Genomic DNA, 14571 nt, shown 5'->3' on the forward strand with positions numbered 1-14571 from the left:
GCTCATCTTCTTTCTCCACCTGACGACTGACCCCCATCATCCTTTAAGTCACTATCTCTCCCACCCCATCCGTCACCCGCTTGTCCAGCTTCCCGTCTTCCACTACTTGATCTACTCTTTGTCCCGTTTCTTCATCTTCTTTTTTCTTTCACATCCATTGTCGACCACCCCAATACATATACCATCACGCTACCCGTCGTCTGGAAAAGGAGAACTTCCCTCCAACCCCGACCGAGCGAGCCTCGTGCACCGTGCTTACCCGCTCAGCTCGTGAAACACCCGCAAGAGCCGTCATCCCCTCCCCGCCGGCCGACCGCGACACACATCATCGATACCCAGCAATCACTTTCCATCCTTTCAACATGGCTTCCAACAACACAACATCGCCAGACACTCAGGTCACCCTGAAGATCAACTTTGAGGGAATGACCCGCCGCCACAAGCTGCCTCTGCGAGATATGGGACCCAGCACCCTCGAAGAGAGAGTACGTCATTCACCCGCTGCTTCCGCTACCTGCCAACCTGCCTGGATTCTCATGGCCACGTTCTGGGTCTCTTTGCGACGTGTCGCCACGTTGCAGAGTTGCACTCTTCACCGCCATTATCAGAGTTTTGGGGCTTTTGTGGTGGAAACACCTTGCTAACACGGCCTCACATAGGTTCGCGCTCTTCTGGCTGTCACCCAGGACGATAATGTAGTTCTCGAGAGATACTCTGACTCGGCTGGTTCGTACATCACCCTCGACAAGTCAAACGTCTCAGTCTACAAGCAACTCTACCGCGCCGCCAAGGCCAAGCAAAAGCTCAAGCTCCGTGTCACCAAGCTCGTTGAGGAGAAGATGGCCCCTAGGCCAGTGTCCGTTGAGGATGTTCCCGAGTCCAGCACCCCGATCGTCCCACCCAAGGTTGAGGAGCAGCCCCCAGTTCAGCCACTGGTCGACTTGCAGCAGTCTGATGTTGAGCCCAAGAAGGAGCTGCCCACTAGTGACACCGGTCTTGACTTTGAGGCCTCTATTCTCGCTTCATTGTTGAGGAGACACGCCAAGATCAACGACGAGGAGGCACCAGCAATCCCGGATATCCCCGTTTCCGAGGGCATCACCGCCCGCGATCAGTGGTTTGCAAACGCTTCTGGCGCCGAGACTACGCCCGCTAGATCATCATGGGGACGCTGCCCTGCTCTCACGCACCCCAACACCAACTTCGCAGTCTGCTGCAACAGCTGCGACCAGACAGTTCCTGATGCTCACTACCACTGCTCAACATGCGACGACGGCGACTTTGACCTTTGCCAAGACTGCGTTGACCAGGGCATCACCTGCTACGGTGCCGACCACTGGCTCATCAAGCGTATCGTGAAGAACGGCCAAATTATCAACAGCACAACGGAGACCATCGCTCCCAAGATCAAGAGCAAGGCCAAGGATGCTACCAAGGAAGTCAAGGAACCCATCAAGGTTTCAGTCCAGCAACTGCTGCCCGAGAGAATTCTCCCCGTCTTCAGCAATGCCATGTACAACATGCGCACTTGCAACTGCTGCGTGACCGAGCTTCCTGAGGCCAGCTTCCTCCACTGCACCTCTTGCGAGGACTTCGACCTGTGCCACGCTTGCTTCGAGAAGGATTCTCACGGCCACAACCCGAAGCACCCCTTCGTGCCTGCTGTCGAGGGCGCCCACGTCCCCAGCCACATCCAGATCAAGTTGTCTCCTGGCCGCAACCAGAGCCACAACGCTATTTGCGACGGCTGCGACAAGTACATTGCTGGTGTCCGTCACAAGTGCCTCGACTGCCCTGATTGGGACTATTGCGCTGACTGCATCGTGAACTCCAAATTCGTTCACCCCAACCACCGCTTCGTTCCCATCTACGAGCCTCTCGAGGAGGTTCGTAGCCGCGCTGTCAGCCGCTCTGTCCACTTTGGCATCTGCTGTGACGGTCCCCTGTGCGCTCGCGCTCACAACGCGCCCACCTATATCACCGGTGTTCGCTACAAGTGCACCGTGTGCCACGACACCGACTTCTGTGCTAACTGCGAGGCTAGCCCGGCTAACACCCACAACAAGACTCACCCTCTGGTCAAGTTTAAGACGCCTGTCCGCCATGTCACTGTTACTACCACTGGCGAGCGCGGCGATGGTCAGCGTATGCACCAGATGGGCGACCGTAACATCCGCCGCACCAGCTCCCGCTCCACCGAGACTACTGCCAACGCATCCATCAACACTGTCCAGACTGTTGTTGATGTGAAGCCTACGGAGCCTACCGTCAAGGAGGAGGTCGTCGAGAAGACGCCAGAGCCCGTGGTAGAAGTAAAGAAGGAGCCTGAGATCAAGAAGGAAGTCATCGAGGAGAAGCCAGTGGCCCCCGTTGCTGAGAAGCCTATCACCGAGCAAGATCTCGCGGCTGTCTTCGTTCGCGACACCGTCGCTGATGGCACCATCCTGCCGCCTAACCATGTCTTCGAGCAGACTTGGGTCCTTCGCAACGACGGCGAGGTTGCCTGGCCTGCCGGATGCTCTGTCAAGTTTGTTGGCGGAGACTACATGGGCCATGTCGACTCTAACCACCCTGCCGGTATTTCCGAGCTCGTTTCTGCCTCTGAGTCTACTGTCTGCTACGCACCTCTTGCACCGGGTCAGGAATTTGCTTTCAACGTTCTCCTCCGCACTCCTGCGCGCGAGGGTAAGATCATCTCTTACTGGCGTCTGACCACCAAGGACGGTCTCAAGTTTGGTCACAGACTTTGGTGCGATGTTAGCGTTCAGGCCCCCAAGCCCGTCGTTGAAGAGCCCAAGGACGTCCCTGTCGAGATGCAGAGCAGCAACATGATTTTCCCCAAGTTGGAGAAGGAATCACCGATTTCTAGCATCCACGAGGAGATCAAGTCTGAGGCTGCCCCTGCCACTAGCTCTGAGGCAGAGGAGTTTGAGGACTGCGGTGAGGATGAGGAGTGGGACGCCTCAGACGACGGCTTCATGACCGATGAGGAGTACGATATTCTGGACGCTTCCGACGAGGAGTTCCTTGAGGAGCAGCAGAGGCGGCTGAGGAAGTAGACCATCCTCAGGCCGTTCTCGTGATTTTCTTTCCCACTGGGTACGGAGTGACCGGTGGTCTGTTCAGGGTGTCTGGCTCTCCTCGCATGTCTCATTTCACAGGGTTATCAGGGTATTTGTTTTTCGTTTGAGACCTGTCTCGACAGTAGTGAAGCGGTAGTTGGTAGTGGCACGCGAGGTGGCCACTCAGCGCACATGTTAGTGTAGGACCGATCACTCGTCTCTCAGGTTGTCCGAGGTGACGCTCGTTTCATGACGCTTTCATGACAGATTACAGATTGGTACTTGTAGGTTTTAGGCAGCAATGAAACGTGGCTATCCAAACTATTCGGAAAAACACATGCGGTTAAAAGTGAAAGTAACATGTTTTGGCGACAATCAAGGTGTCGAGCAGTGAACAAGTGTAGGTAGAGTGGCGACGATGCATGTGGGACGGAGACGTTCCCGCACACACCCCTGTTGGAAGCTCCAATGTGCATGCCCCACTTAGTACATCTGCACTAACATGCGGCACCAATCATTTCTGGACCCCTGGACAGGGGGCCCGAACTGCAGATAACTTTTGGATAAAGTGTCCTTAAGACAGTCTTCTACGACACCTCCCACTTCACGAGAGTTGCGCCGAGTAATCTGACCAGCTTTCCAGGAGGCGAATTTCGACGACTCAATCCCTGGCAGCTTCAAAAGTCTCTCATTTTTGCGAACAGGCACCGAGAACGAGGCATGCGGTAACGAGACAAGGTTTTGACGGCAGGCATTTGCAACAAGCCGAAAAGAGACACATCGACGAATTGCGACAGCCTCGTGATCAACACACACACCGCGAAGCGACTTGCAACCACATCTCAATTGCGCTGATCACTGGCGGCATTGGTAAACGAGGTTATCGAATTGACATCAGGCAGCCATGATGAACGGCTGGGACGAGAAGCACGGCATGGATGACGACGCCTTCGGGGCGAAGGGGAATATTGTCAGCGCTTTCGATGCTTTCCGTAAGTCACACGACAGACTGTTGCGCACCTTCGCGCAACGCTCTTCAACAAACCGCCGTGAAGCAATGAGCTGACACGGTTCTCGCAGCCAAGGCGAAACCCCAATATGTAACGCGGACGTCGGGCGGCGGCAAGTGGACTGTCGCCATGGCAGTGATATCACTCTTCCTCTTCTGGACCGAGGTCGGTCGCTGGTGGCGCGGTTCTGAAACGCACACCTTTGCCGTTGAGAAGGGAGTCGGACACGAGATGCAGATCAACTTGGACATCGTGGTGCGCATGCACTGCGACGACCTCCATATCAACGTGCAGGACGCCGCCGGCGACCGCATCCTTGCGGCCAGCAAGCTCAAGCGCGACAAGACGAACTGGTCGCAGTGGGTCGACAACAAGGGTATCCACCGCCTGGGCAGAGACACCAAGGGCAGGATCGTGACGGGCGAGGGGTGGCAGGAGGAGGAGGGCTTCGGCGAGGAGCACGTCCACGACATTGTTGCCATTGGAAAGAAGAGGGCCAAGTGGGCCAAGACACCGAAGCTTTGGGGCGAGGGCGACAGCTGCCGCATCTACGGCAACTTGGACGTGAACAGGGTGCAGGGCGATTTCCACATCACCGCGAGAGGTCACGGATACATGGAGTTTGGGGAGCACCTTGACCATGCTGGTAAGTTGACTGTAACTCATGCGCCGTGGGTCGAGTCGTACTAATCATCTTGCAGCTTTCAACTTCTCGCACATCATCTCCGAGATGTCGTTCGGCCCCTTCTACCCCTCGCTTGTCAACCCTCTGGACCGAACCGTCAACGCCGCCAGAATCAACTTCCACAAGTTCCAGTACTACCTCTCTGTTGTGCCCACCGTCTACACCGTCGGCAAGTCGGCGTCCACCTCCAACACCATCTTCACGAACCAGTACGCCGTTACCGAGCAGAGCAAGGAGGTCGACGACCACAACGTGCCCGGCATCTTCTTCAAGTACGACATCGAGCCGATTCTGCTGTCCGTGGAGGAGTCTAGGGACGGCTTCTTACAGTTCCTGATGAAGATTGTCAACGTTGTTAGTGGCGTGCTCGTCGCCGGCCACTGGGGCTACACCCTCACTGAGTGGTTCAAGGAGGTGAGGGGCAAGAGAAGAGAGAGGAACGAGGGTTTTATTGGCACGAAGAATCAGTATGACCAGTAGACGATTAGTAGAGGAGCATTTGATAGCGCAAGGGGGACTACTGTGGGATTTCGGAGTTTACGGGTTGTCTATAGAGTGCACAAGAAGGCCCATCTTCTGAGCCGTGCTTCAACTCAAGGCTCGGCTGAGAAGATGTTGGTGCAATTGGGACAGGGGAAATTGTTTCTTGGCATCAAGCATACTGTCGGATAAGTTGACAAAAAGAAAAGAGACCACTTTTTTACAGTGCCATGGCGACTCAATTTTATATAGGTTTTTGTCATCTCTGCCGTTGTTGTCCTCTCTATTGCCGTTGTCGTCGTCCGTCGTCGTCTTCGTCCGGTTCTGCTCTTTTTGTCTCTGTAGCCTTCCTTGATTATTATGGTGTATACGCAGGAAAGATGATGTAAGCCATATCAAAGAAACTCAATGGGAGAATCGACAAGCTGTCTCGTCTCACTGTCTCTGGTGTAAGTGATCAGTTCTTAACGATACCGACTCAGTGCAGGGATTTGCCTCGGCGTAGGGTCGTCGCCGGTGCCGGCAGTGCAAGGTTTCTTTGGGGTTGCCCCACAAATGGTGTAAAACTCCCCCAGACTTTCCAATCCGACATCGCCAATTTGCAATCCAAAAAATTCCACACCCCGCCATTACGACTCACACATAGTCTTGGGAGCGAGGTGCGCAGCGACAATGGCACCAATCCAGCTTGCCAGTCGAACTGGAGGCGCCGCGAGGGTATAGCCATACTCTAAACATTTTTCCAGCCTACAATGAGGTTACTAACACCGCAACAGCGGCTCCTGGCGCGCACGCGACCATGCCTCTCCGCGTCCTCATGTCTGCCGGTCCGGAGGACTTTTGCGACGGCACAAGACGTTGACCAGCTTGACGCCGAGATGCGCAAGCTCCTGCCCAAGTCGATCAAGCCCGACACCTACCGAAGGCTCCACGACAACCTCCTCAAGGTCCGCCACGTCCTCGGAGGACAGCAGCGCCTTACCCTCGCCGAGAAGATCCTCTACAGCCATCTCGACAACGCCGAGGAGTCGCTCCTCACCAACACCGAGAATGGACGCAACATCCGCGGCAGTGCTAACCTGAAGCTCAACCCGGACCGAGTCAACATGCAGGACGCCTCTGCGCAGATGGCCCTGCTGCAATTCATGTCCTGCAACCTTGCCCAGCCCGCCATTCCTGCCAGTATCCACTGCGACCACTTGATTGTGGGCTCCAAGGGCGCTGACAGCGATCTTGTCGACGGTATCCAAGTAAACAAGGAGGTTTTCGACTTTCTCGAGTCGGCCGGACGCAAGTATGGCATGGACTTCTGGCCTCCTGGTGCGGGTATTATTCACCAGACGGTGCTTGAGGTCTACGCTCTGCCGGGCATCATGATGCTGGGTACGGACTCTCACAGCCCTAACGCTGGCGGTCTGTCTACCATTACCATTGGTGTGGGCGGTGCTGATGCTGTTGAGGCTTTGGTCGGCGCTCCTTGGGAACTGAAGGCCCCCCGCGTGCTGGGTGTTAAGCTGACTGGCAAGCTCAACGACTGGGTCTCTCCCAAGGACGTCATTCTCAACCTCGCCGGCAAGCTTACGGTACGTGGTGGAACTGGTTTCATTGTTGAGTACTTCGGCGAGGGTGTCGAGACGCTCAGCGCTACCGGCATGGCGACTATTTGCAACATGGGTGCCGAAGTCGGCGCTACGACGTCCATCTTCCCCTACACCAAGGCCTCGGAACGCTACCTGCTCCAAACCCGCAGAGAAGCCCAGCACCGCGCTCTTGAGGGCTACAAGAACTGGGGAAGCTTCAACTTCAGAGCCGACGAGGGCGCCGAGTACGACCAAGTCATCGAGATCAACCTGTCGGAGCTGGAGCCCCACATTAACGGTCCCTTCACCCCCGATTTGGCCACCCCCCTGTCCCAATTCAAGAGCACCATTCAGCAAGAGCAATGGCCCGAGGTCCTGTCTGCCGGCCTCATTGGCAGCTGCACCAACAGCTCTTACGAGGACATGACCAAGGTCGAGAGCATGGTCAAGCAGGCCGAAGCCGCCGGCTTGAAGCCCAAGGCCCCTTTCTACATCACGCCTGGCAGCGAGCAGATCCGCGCCACCCTCGAGCGTGACGGCACCCTTCAGACTCTGGAGGGCGCTGGTGGTATCGTCCTTTCCAACGCCTGCGGCCCCTGTATTGGCCAGTGGAAGCGTCAAGACGACATCCCCAAGGGCGAGCTCAACGCCATCCTGACGTCCTACAACCGCAACTTCCGCGGCCGTAACGACGGCAACCCTGGCACCATGAACTTCCTGGCCTCCCCCGAGATCGTGACCGCCATGGCCTACGCCGGATCAACCACCTTCAACCCCATGACCGACAAGCTCCAGACGACCGACGGCAAGGAGTTTCAATTCAACCCTCCCCGCGGTCTCGAGAACCCCAAGAGCCCCTTTGAGTCCGGCGTCGCCTCCCTGCAGGCCATCTCACCCGAGAAGCCCAACCCAGAGATCAAGGTCGCCATCTCCCCGACCTCTGAGCGCCTCGCCTTCCTTGAGCCCTTCCCCCCCTTCCCCGAGGGCGACATCACCGGCCTCAAGGTCCTCGTCAAGGTCACCGGAAAGTGCACCACCGACACGATCTCAGCCGCCGGCCCCTGGCTCAAGTACAAGGGCCACCTGCCCAACATCAGCACAAACACCCTCAACACAGCCGTCAACAAGGAGACGGGCGAGGTCAACGCCGCCTACGACGTCGACGGCTCCAAGCACACCATCCCCGAGCTCGCCCAGCGCTGGAAGGAGCGCGGCCAGGAGTGGCTCGTCGTCGCCGAGCACAACTACGGCGAGGGCAGCGCGCGCGAGCACGCCGCCCTGCAGCCCCGCTACCTCGGCGCCCGCGTCGTCCTCACCAAGTCGTTTGCCCGCATCCACGAGACCAACCTCAAGAAGCAGGGCGTTGTGCCCCTGACGTTCGAGAACGAGGCCGACTACGACAAGATCGCCGCCTGCGACGAGGTCAGCACCGTCGGCCTCTACGAGATGCTCCAGAACGGCGGCAAGGGCAAGGTCCAGCTGCTCGTCAAGAAGAAGGACGGCTCCGAGGTGCTCGTCCCCACGCTGCACGCCGTCACCAAGGACCAGGCGGGCTTCATCCTCGCGGGCAGCGCGTTGAGCATGCTCGCCAAGCGCAACCAGGCTTAGAAGAGCGGTGTGTTTCATGAGCGGAAAAGGGGGGTTGGTTGTTCTTGTTTTATTGGGTTATTGGTTTTCCATCATGTTGATACAATGGCGAAAAGTGAAGACAAAAATTGACGATTGTATATATCCCTGTGCAGACAGATCTTTTTGTATTTGTTTCAGGTAATTTGTTTTTGGCTACGTATAAAAGGCAAGAAAGGTAGGAAATGGAAGAAATGAGTTGAAAATAGTCGTGATGAAGCCTATCTTTCATCGTCTTGTGATGGGTGACAAAGACGACGACAGCATAGACGTCGTCAAGGAACCGTTCGACATCCGCAACCGACCGGATATTGACAACCTCGGTGCCCCAGTGCTGCGCGGGCTTCGCATTGGTCGGTTTCCACTTGATTGCGGATCTGTATTCTCCTTCCCGGAGTGCCTCGATTCTGTCGTCGATCTAGAGGCTGAAATCTTCAACGCTGTTAAACCTCACGTTTTTCTAATCTACGGGACTCGCGACGATCAGGTCTCGCTGTCGTCTGTTTCGTCGCCGTCCTTTGTCGGCGTCCTTCGTCGTCGCCCTTCGTCGTCGCCCATCGTCGTTCCCATCGTCTTCGTTACATATGAGAGACAGGATTAGGCCCAATATTGCGGGCAAACTCGTCGTTGACCATGATAGTGATGAAATGCACCGCTGGGTAGCCTCTTAATCCGCACTAGACATCAAACGTAGCCTTGAAGAGTATTTCCGTCCCTGAGACTGTGGGGTATGCGCGCTCGAACTTCACTCTGTCGATATTGTCCAGGCGCGACATCATCATCCACGGAGTCAAATCAGATAGGATGATGCTCTCTGCGTCTCGCAGGCGTACGCTCAGCACAACTATAGCTGGCTGGGACATATACAGGCTGACTCGACCAGAATACCAACAGAATGCCGGCAAGATCGGTCCTAGGTAAATGGGGACGCGGGGTGTGTTGCAGTGTTGTTGGATGTGAACGGGCATGGACGCCAATTCGGCCTCGCCGTGCACGTCGAATGTGAAGCATTTGGTGGCCAGTCTCGAGTAGAGCTGCGGCACCGTTAGGATATGCTTGTTAGTCGCTGCGAGCCGGAGGTGGTAGACGAGGCAGGCAGAGAACGATCGCCAGCCGTCGGCGCAGGCGAGGTGGTCGGGGACTGAAGCTGCGATGATCTCTTTGCCGGGCCCGATCGCGCCCGTGTGGCCAGCATAAGGGCAGTCAAGGAGCATTAGCACGTCTGGCTCGGCGCTGTCGATCAACTCTCGGCGGATATTCGTGAAGTATACTCGAGGGACGTCTTGGGAATGGTAGGAACCGATAGGTTGAGGTGGTTGGTCGAAGACTGTGGGTGGCCAGCTTGGGTGTAGAAGGAGGCTCGGTTCATCGTTGGGTGCTGCTGGCATCACCCTGCCGTGCCCAACGTAGTAGATGATCACGAGGGTTTCTCTCCCGAGCCGAGGCTGGTATGGCGTTCCGTACAGTGTGTCCCTCACGACGTCGGAGAAGATGCCGTGCGGGTTGGGCGCGAACGCCGGTATTGAAGTATGCAAGACTTCGTAACCGTATAAGTGCTGGAAAGCATCGCCAAGTTGGTTGGTCCAGTGTCCAACTCTCGCGCGGCGGCTATAGTCGATATCCCAGCAGAATGTGAGCACAATCACTCTATTATAGTTCTGTGTGTGTTCAGCATCGTAATAGTTACGAAGACTGATCTCCAAGGCAGATTTGAACTCTTGGGCGGTGATCTCTTCGGGTTGGTAAGCCCGCAACGGGTGCGTCGACGGCCAGTCCATGTCATTGTCGTCCGGAGAGTATTCGTAAGCACAGTAGAGGAATACGAGCAGAGAGGAGGGTTGCTGTCTCTGTAGGCAGCTGTGCTCGTACGACTTCGTATTTCAACATCAGGAAATCATAGCAGAAGAAAGATCTGTAAATACTCCCAGTGATTTTGCCACGTAAATGCTCGATTATCTCCGGTGCTCCAGGTTGAGCGAAGTCTAATACATACCAAACGGGATCCTCATACGACGAGGACAGCGAAGGACGACCACAAAGGACGACAACAAGGACAACAGTAGAGACGACGGCAACATAACGTCCAAAGGAATGAGAGTCTCAGGCGTGTAGTTTCGTTCCGGACCTTGTTATCAAGTGAGAGTACCTTGCAATCACAGCATCAGGCACCCGAGCAAAGAGGTCCACGAGGATCCAGCCAACCATTGTATACATCGACAACACAACACCCCAAAGGCCCACAACACCTCAGAACTACCATGTACACACACTAAGCATCACATACATCTACCTCTCCCCGTCTCCCCCCTTCCCTTCCGTCAACCCTTCTGCCAACACCATTCTCTTCCCTCTCGCGGGGTAAAGAACAACAAGCCATCATGCGCAAATCGGAAAGAATATCCAAGCCCCCACCTTCCTCCCTTCCACTCAAACAAAGAAACTTTTTTTTGGTCGTCAGAAGAATATCCCCCTAAACATGCATACCTAGACCGGGAAAGCCCTCTCACGAGATACTGCAAAAAAAGAAAAGCAAAGGAAAAGTCAAACGGCGAGAACTAGTCTAGGCATATCGTATGGTCATGATGAGGTAGAAAGAAAACAAAAACACAGAAAATCGGGGGACGGGTCAATGGCCCTTTCCCTCTGAAGGAATGTCTAGGTAAACTAGGACCAGAAATCAACGTAATGGGGTCATAAGCTGGAAGGGAAATAACTAGTAAACCATGAAATGTATAGACGCTCCAGACCGAAAATCCAAATCCAAAACCAAAACCAAAAGAGAACCTTGAAAAAAACTGTGCGAGATTGGACCTCCGATTCACCAACGCCCCGTCTGTCGGGGTCAAGCACGAAGGAAACAACTGAAATTACCCGTGAAAACGCCAGACGCTTGGAGAAGTAATGGTGGCTGATAGGAAACCCAAGGAGGGGGAAGTGGCAGGGGCTTCGACGTGGGCAATGGGAGGAACTTCTTGAATTCGAGAAAAAGGTGTAGAGGTTGTAGAACCAAGGAACCTTGCGCTGTATCCCCCTCCTAACTCATGATCCGCCAGACCGTCCTTTCCTCTCCTGCTATCAAATGCTTGCGAGCGTGTTGGAACAAGAAAAAAGGGGGGTTTTGGCGAAAACCTCGATAACAGAGTCCCTCCCAAACAAAGTGCACCTCAACGCGGATCAATAGCGCCCGAATCCTAGCAATACCATAAGCATATAGAGTTCATCAGTGCTCATCGCTTTTTGAAATTCCTCCTGCCCCTGTGCCCCCGTCCAGCCGTCCGACGAGAAGAGGGTATAGCGCGACCAGAAAAGCCGACATTGAGAATTACAAGGATTATGGGGAAGGCGTTACGGGGAACGAAGGAACCAAAGTGGTAGATAGTTGCCCATAATCCTATTGCGAGTAGTACACCATTCCGGGTGCGGGTTGCTGGTAGTAGAAACCGTCCGGGCTTGGCGTGATTCCGCCCATGCCACCAACACCGGGTCCGAATTGCGGGGGAGGCTGCTGGTAGCCCTGATAGGTGTTCATGGGCGGAAGCTGAGCCGCATCGTAATAGTAAACCATACCGTTGACCTCCTGGGCGACCAAGTTGGGTCCTCCCGGGGCCTGTCCGTTTGCTTGAGCGCCCGCAGGATCGACCTGGCCTTGTTGAGGGAAGCCAGGGCCCTGGGGCGGCTGTCCGGGGGGTACAAAAGACGGCGCCGCAGCCGACGGTCCCATGTTGTTACCATTGTACTGTCCGGGATAAAAGTACGGTTGTTGATGCTGCATCATGGGGTAAGGCTGGTTGTAGAAGTTCTGTTGCGGAGGCGGGTAGTTGGGCTGGAAAGGAGCAGCGTGGATCGCCCTCTCGGGGATCTGAGACAAAGGCGTGCCAGTCGAGTGCTGCGTGGGGTACGACGGTTGTCGTGAGTGAGCTTCCTGAGGTAGGCCGTTAGACACCTGAACAGGAACCTGCTGGTGGAAAGCCTGCTGGAAGGCTTGCGGGCCTTGGTTGAGGGTCGGCGATTCAATGTTTGTGACCGATACTGCCTTTTGCGGGCGAGGCTGATGCATAGGAATCTGGCTTGGCCGGTTCTCCTGGAATGCAGGCTTCTGAGGCAACGGGTGGGTTTGTGGCTGCGGCAAATCGTTGATGGACGTCTCATTCGGGTGCATAGCGTGCATTGGCTGCATGGGCATGCCATCCTGCCCAACAAACGGCTGATTAGGAACGAAGGGTTGATGAGGGTGGCTCGCGGGCGGCAGCCTGACAACAGGTCTGGAATTTTCGACTGGCACAGGAGCTCTCGACATGACAGAGCCTGTGGGCGAGAAGAGGTATTCACGACCATCAGGTGCCAACGAGGAGCGACGGCTGAGAGCAATGCTCGGAGAATAGGCGCTGCCGTAGTAGCTTCCGCCAAAAACGCTGGTCCGTCTAGAAAACCCTCCCATCGAACCAAGGCCGGAGCGAGGCTTGCCCCGGGTCCGCTGCTGGTTCGGCCGCATGGCACGGGGAATGAAGATGAAGGATCGGTCGACGGCGGGGAAGATGTACTTGGGCGGGTTATCGGGCAGGGAGATGCGGACTGGCTTGTCGCGACGCAGGGGCGGGCGGTGGTCTGGAAGTTTGGTGTATTGTTTGACTGGCATGCTAAACGCAGCAGGACCTTTCCCGGTGACGGGAAGGGACACCCTCACCTGCACGTTGCCGATGTGTCGCTCGGTGGACAGAGTCCTGTTGATGGGGGTCGGGTTGGACGGGCATGTCGGGATGAAGCCGTTGCCGTTGGCCGGTCCCTCTTCCTCGGGCAGATGCCTTGGTTGTCTCGAGGGCAGCGGGTCGGCGACGGTCTCATGCATATCATGTGCCCATTGACCACTGGTCAGAGGATCGGTCGGACTGTGCAATTGACTGAGCGGGTTAGCCGAGAGATGACGAGATGACTCTTTCTGGGAAGCATACTTCATGGGAGCGTAGGGGCCTCCGATGCCTCCACCACGGCCACGTCCACGACCTCTGCCAAAAGGCCGGAAGCCATTAGCAGAAGGACCGGCATGGCGATGATCGTGCATGAAGAAGGCCCCCCTGTTGGGAACGAAGGCGGGGTCTTCGTCCCTTTTCTTCTTGTATTCCTCGTGTTCCCGGCGACGACGCTCGCCGACGGGCTCCGCGGGGCGGGACGAGTTGGAGCTCACGACAAGAGGAGCGGAAGACTTGGGCGGCGATGCAGCGGGGTCGTCGAGCTGGAGCTCTTGCACAGGCTCGGGACGGTCGCTGACGGAAAGGCCCTGAAGCATGGCATCGGCATCGGATACAGATTTGTTGTTGGCGGGCGCCGAGGGGTCCCGGGCAGCGTGCTTCGCGGCTCCATTTCCAGCAGACTTCCTTGCGTTCGGGGTGATGGGGGAGGCCTCGTCGATGTTGCTAGTATCGCTATCGTTGCCGTGATCGTGGTCGTCACTAATGATGGAACCCTCGGTCATGGAGTCGTCATCGAGGTCGAGCTGATCAGGACCACCTTCTCCATCTTCCTCATCCTCGATGCGTCGTCGATGACCAATCTTTCTGCGTCGGGGGGCCGCCATGTTTTCGGTAGCTCTTGTAGAGCTATCTGGACCTTTCGGATGTTGACTCGGCGGTAGGTTGATGCTCAGGTTGACGAGCAGGACAGGCTCGAGGAGCGGAAGAAGCGGCGGAAAGATGTCGAGGGAATCATGCGATGCTTGCCAGATAACGGTTGATGAATGGAAGACGGGGGAAAAGCAAGTACCGCCCTGCGGTTGGCGAAGAATTCGGGCGATGGGCAAACAGACGGCCAAGAGGGCGTATTAAAAATAAAATACAACAGCGGGCGGGCGTTGGGCAGTGCGGCGGCGTCGGCTTCGGGAGAAGCAGAAGCAACAGCAACACACAGCTTCTTGTCGGACAGATTTCTCTGCAACCAAAGAGCAGAGCAAAGCAGAGCAGAGCAGGGTAGCGGCAGAGTGTATAAAAAAACCGCAATGCAGTGCAGCAGGGGCGGAGCTCTACCCGAATGGTCTCCTCAAACCTCTCTGCTTCTAATGAAAGAGCAGACGAAGGGTGGAAGTCTAAAAGGAGGAGAGGAGGAGAAGGGTTTGGGTGCGAGGAGGAATCGCAGGG

At 56.0% G+C, this 14571-nt stretch overlaps 5 protein-coding genes across 5 annotated transcripts; 3 read left to right on the top strand and 2 right to left on the bottom strand.

Annotated features, from left to right (window-relative positions):
* Window positions 1-362: 362 nt before the first annotated feature.
* Window positions 363-3059, top strand: NBR1 (Next to BRCA1 gene 1 protein; the record flags this gene model as incomplete). Its single annotated transcript, XM_036645009.1, has 2 exons — window positions 363-485; window positions 660-3059. 2 exons carry the CDS (start codon window positions 363-365, stop codon window positions 3057-3059), a joined length of 2523 nt encoding a protein of 840 aa, XP_036490046.1.
* A 910-nt stretch (window positions 3060-3969) lies between these two features.
* Window positions 3970-5237, top strand: ERV41 (ER-derived vesicles protein ERV41; the record flags this gene model as incomplete). Its single annotated transcript, XM_036645010.1, has 3 exons — window positions 3970-4054; window positions 4143-4718; window positions 4774-5237. The coding sequence occupies 3 exons, from the start codon at window positions 3970-3972 to the stop codon at window positions 5235-5237; spliced, it is 1125 nt and encodes a 374-aa protein (XP_036489928.1).
* A 672-nt stretch (window positions 5238-5909) lies between these two features.
* Window positions 5910-8425, top strand: CGCS363_v013162 (putative aconitate hydratase; the record flags this gene model as incomplete). The annotated part of the gene is made up of 2 exons (XM_036645011.1): window positions 5910-5954; window positions 6014-8425. The coding sequence occupies 2 exons, from the start codon at window positions 5910-5912 to the stop codon at window positions 8423-8425; spliced, it is 2457 nt and encodes an 818-aa protein (XP_036489930.1).
* A 695-nt stretch (window positions 8426-9120) lies between these two features.
* CGCS363_v013163 (uncharacterized protein) lies at window positions 9121-10221 on the bottom strand (the record flags this gene model as incomplete). The annotated part of the gene is made up of 1 exon (XM_036645012.1): window positions 9121-10221. The coding sequence occupies one exon, from the start codon at window positions 10219-10221 to the stop codon at window positions 9121-9123; it is 1101 nt and encodes a 366-aa protein (XP_036489929.1).
* Window positions 10222-11834: 1613 nt separating this feature from the next.
* CGCS363_v013164 (uncharacterized protein) lies at window positions 11835-14015 on the bottom strand (the record flags this gene model as incomplete). Its single annotated transcript, XM_036645013.1, has 2 exons — window positions 11835-13329; window positions 13393-14015. The coding sequence occupies 2 exons, from the start codon at window positions 14013-14015 to the stop codon at window positions 11835-11837; spliced, it is 2118 nt and encodes a 705-aa protein (XP_036490081.1).
* Between the last annotated feature and the right edge of the window lie 556 nt (window positions 14016-14571).

The sequence above is a fragment of the Colletotrichum siamense genome (assembly GCF_013390195.1).
Source record: "Colletotrichum siamense strain Cg363 chromosome Unknown KSG_Cg363_contig09, whole genome shotgun sequence".
Lineage (NCBI taxonomy): Eukaryota > Fungi > Ascomycota > Sordariomycetes > Glomerellales > Glomerellaceae > Colletotrichum > Colletotrichum siamense.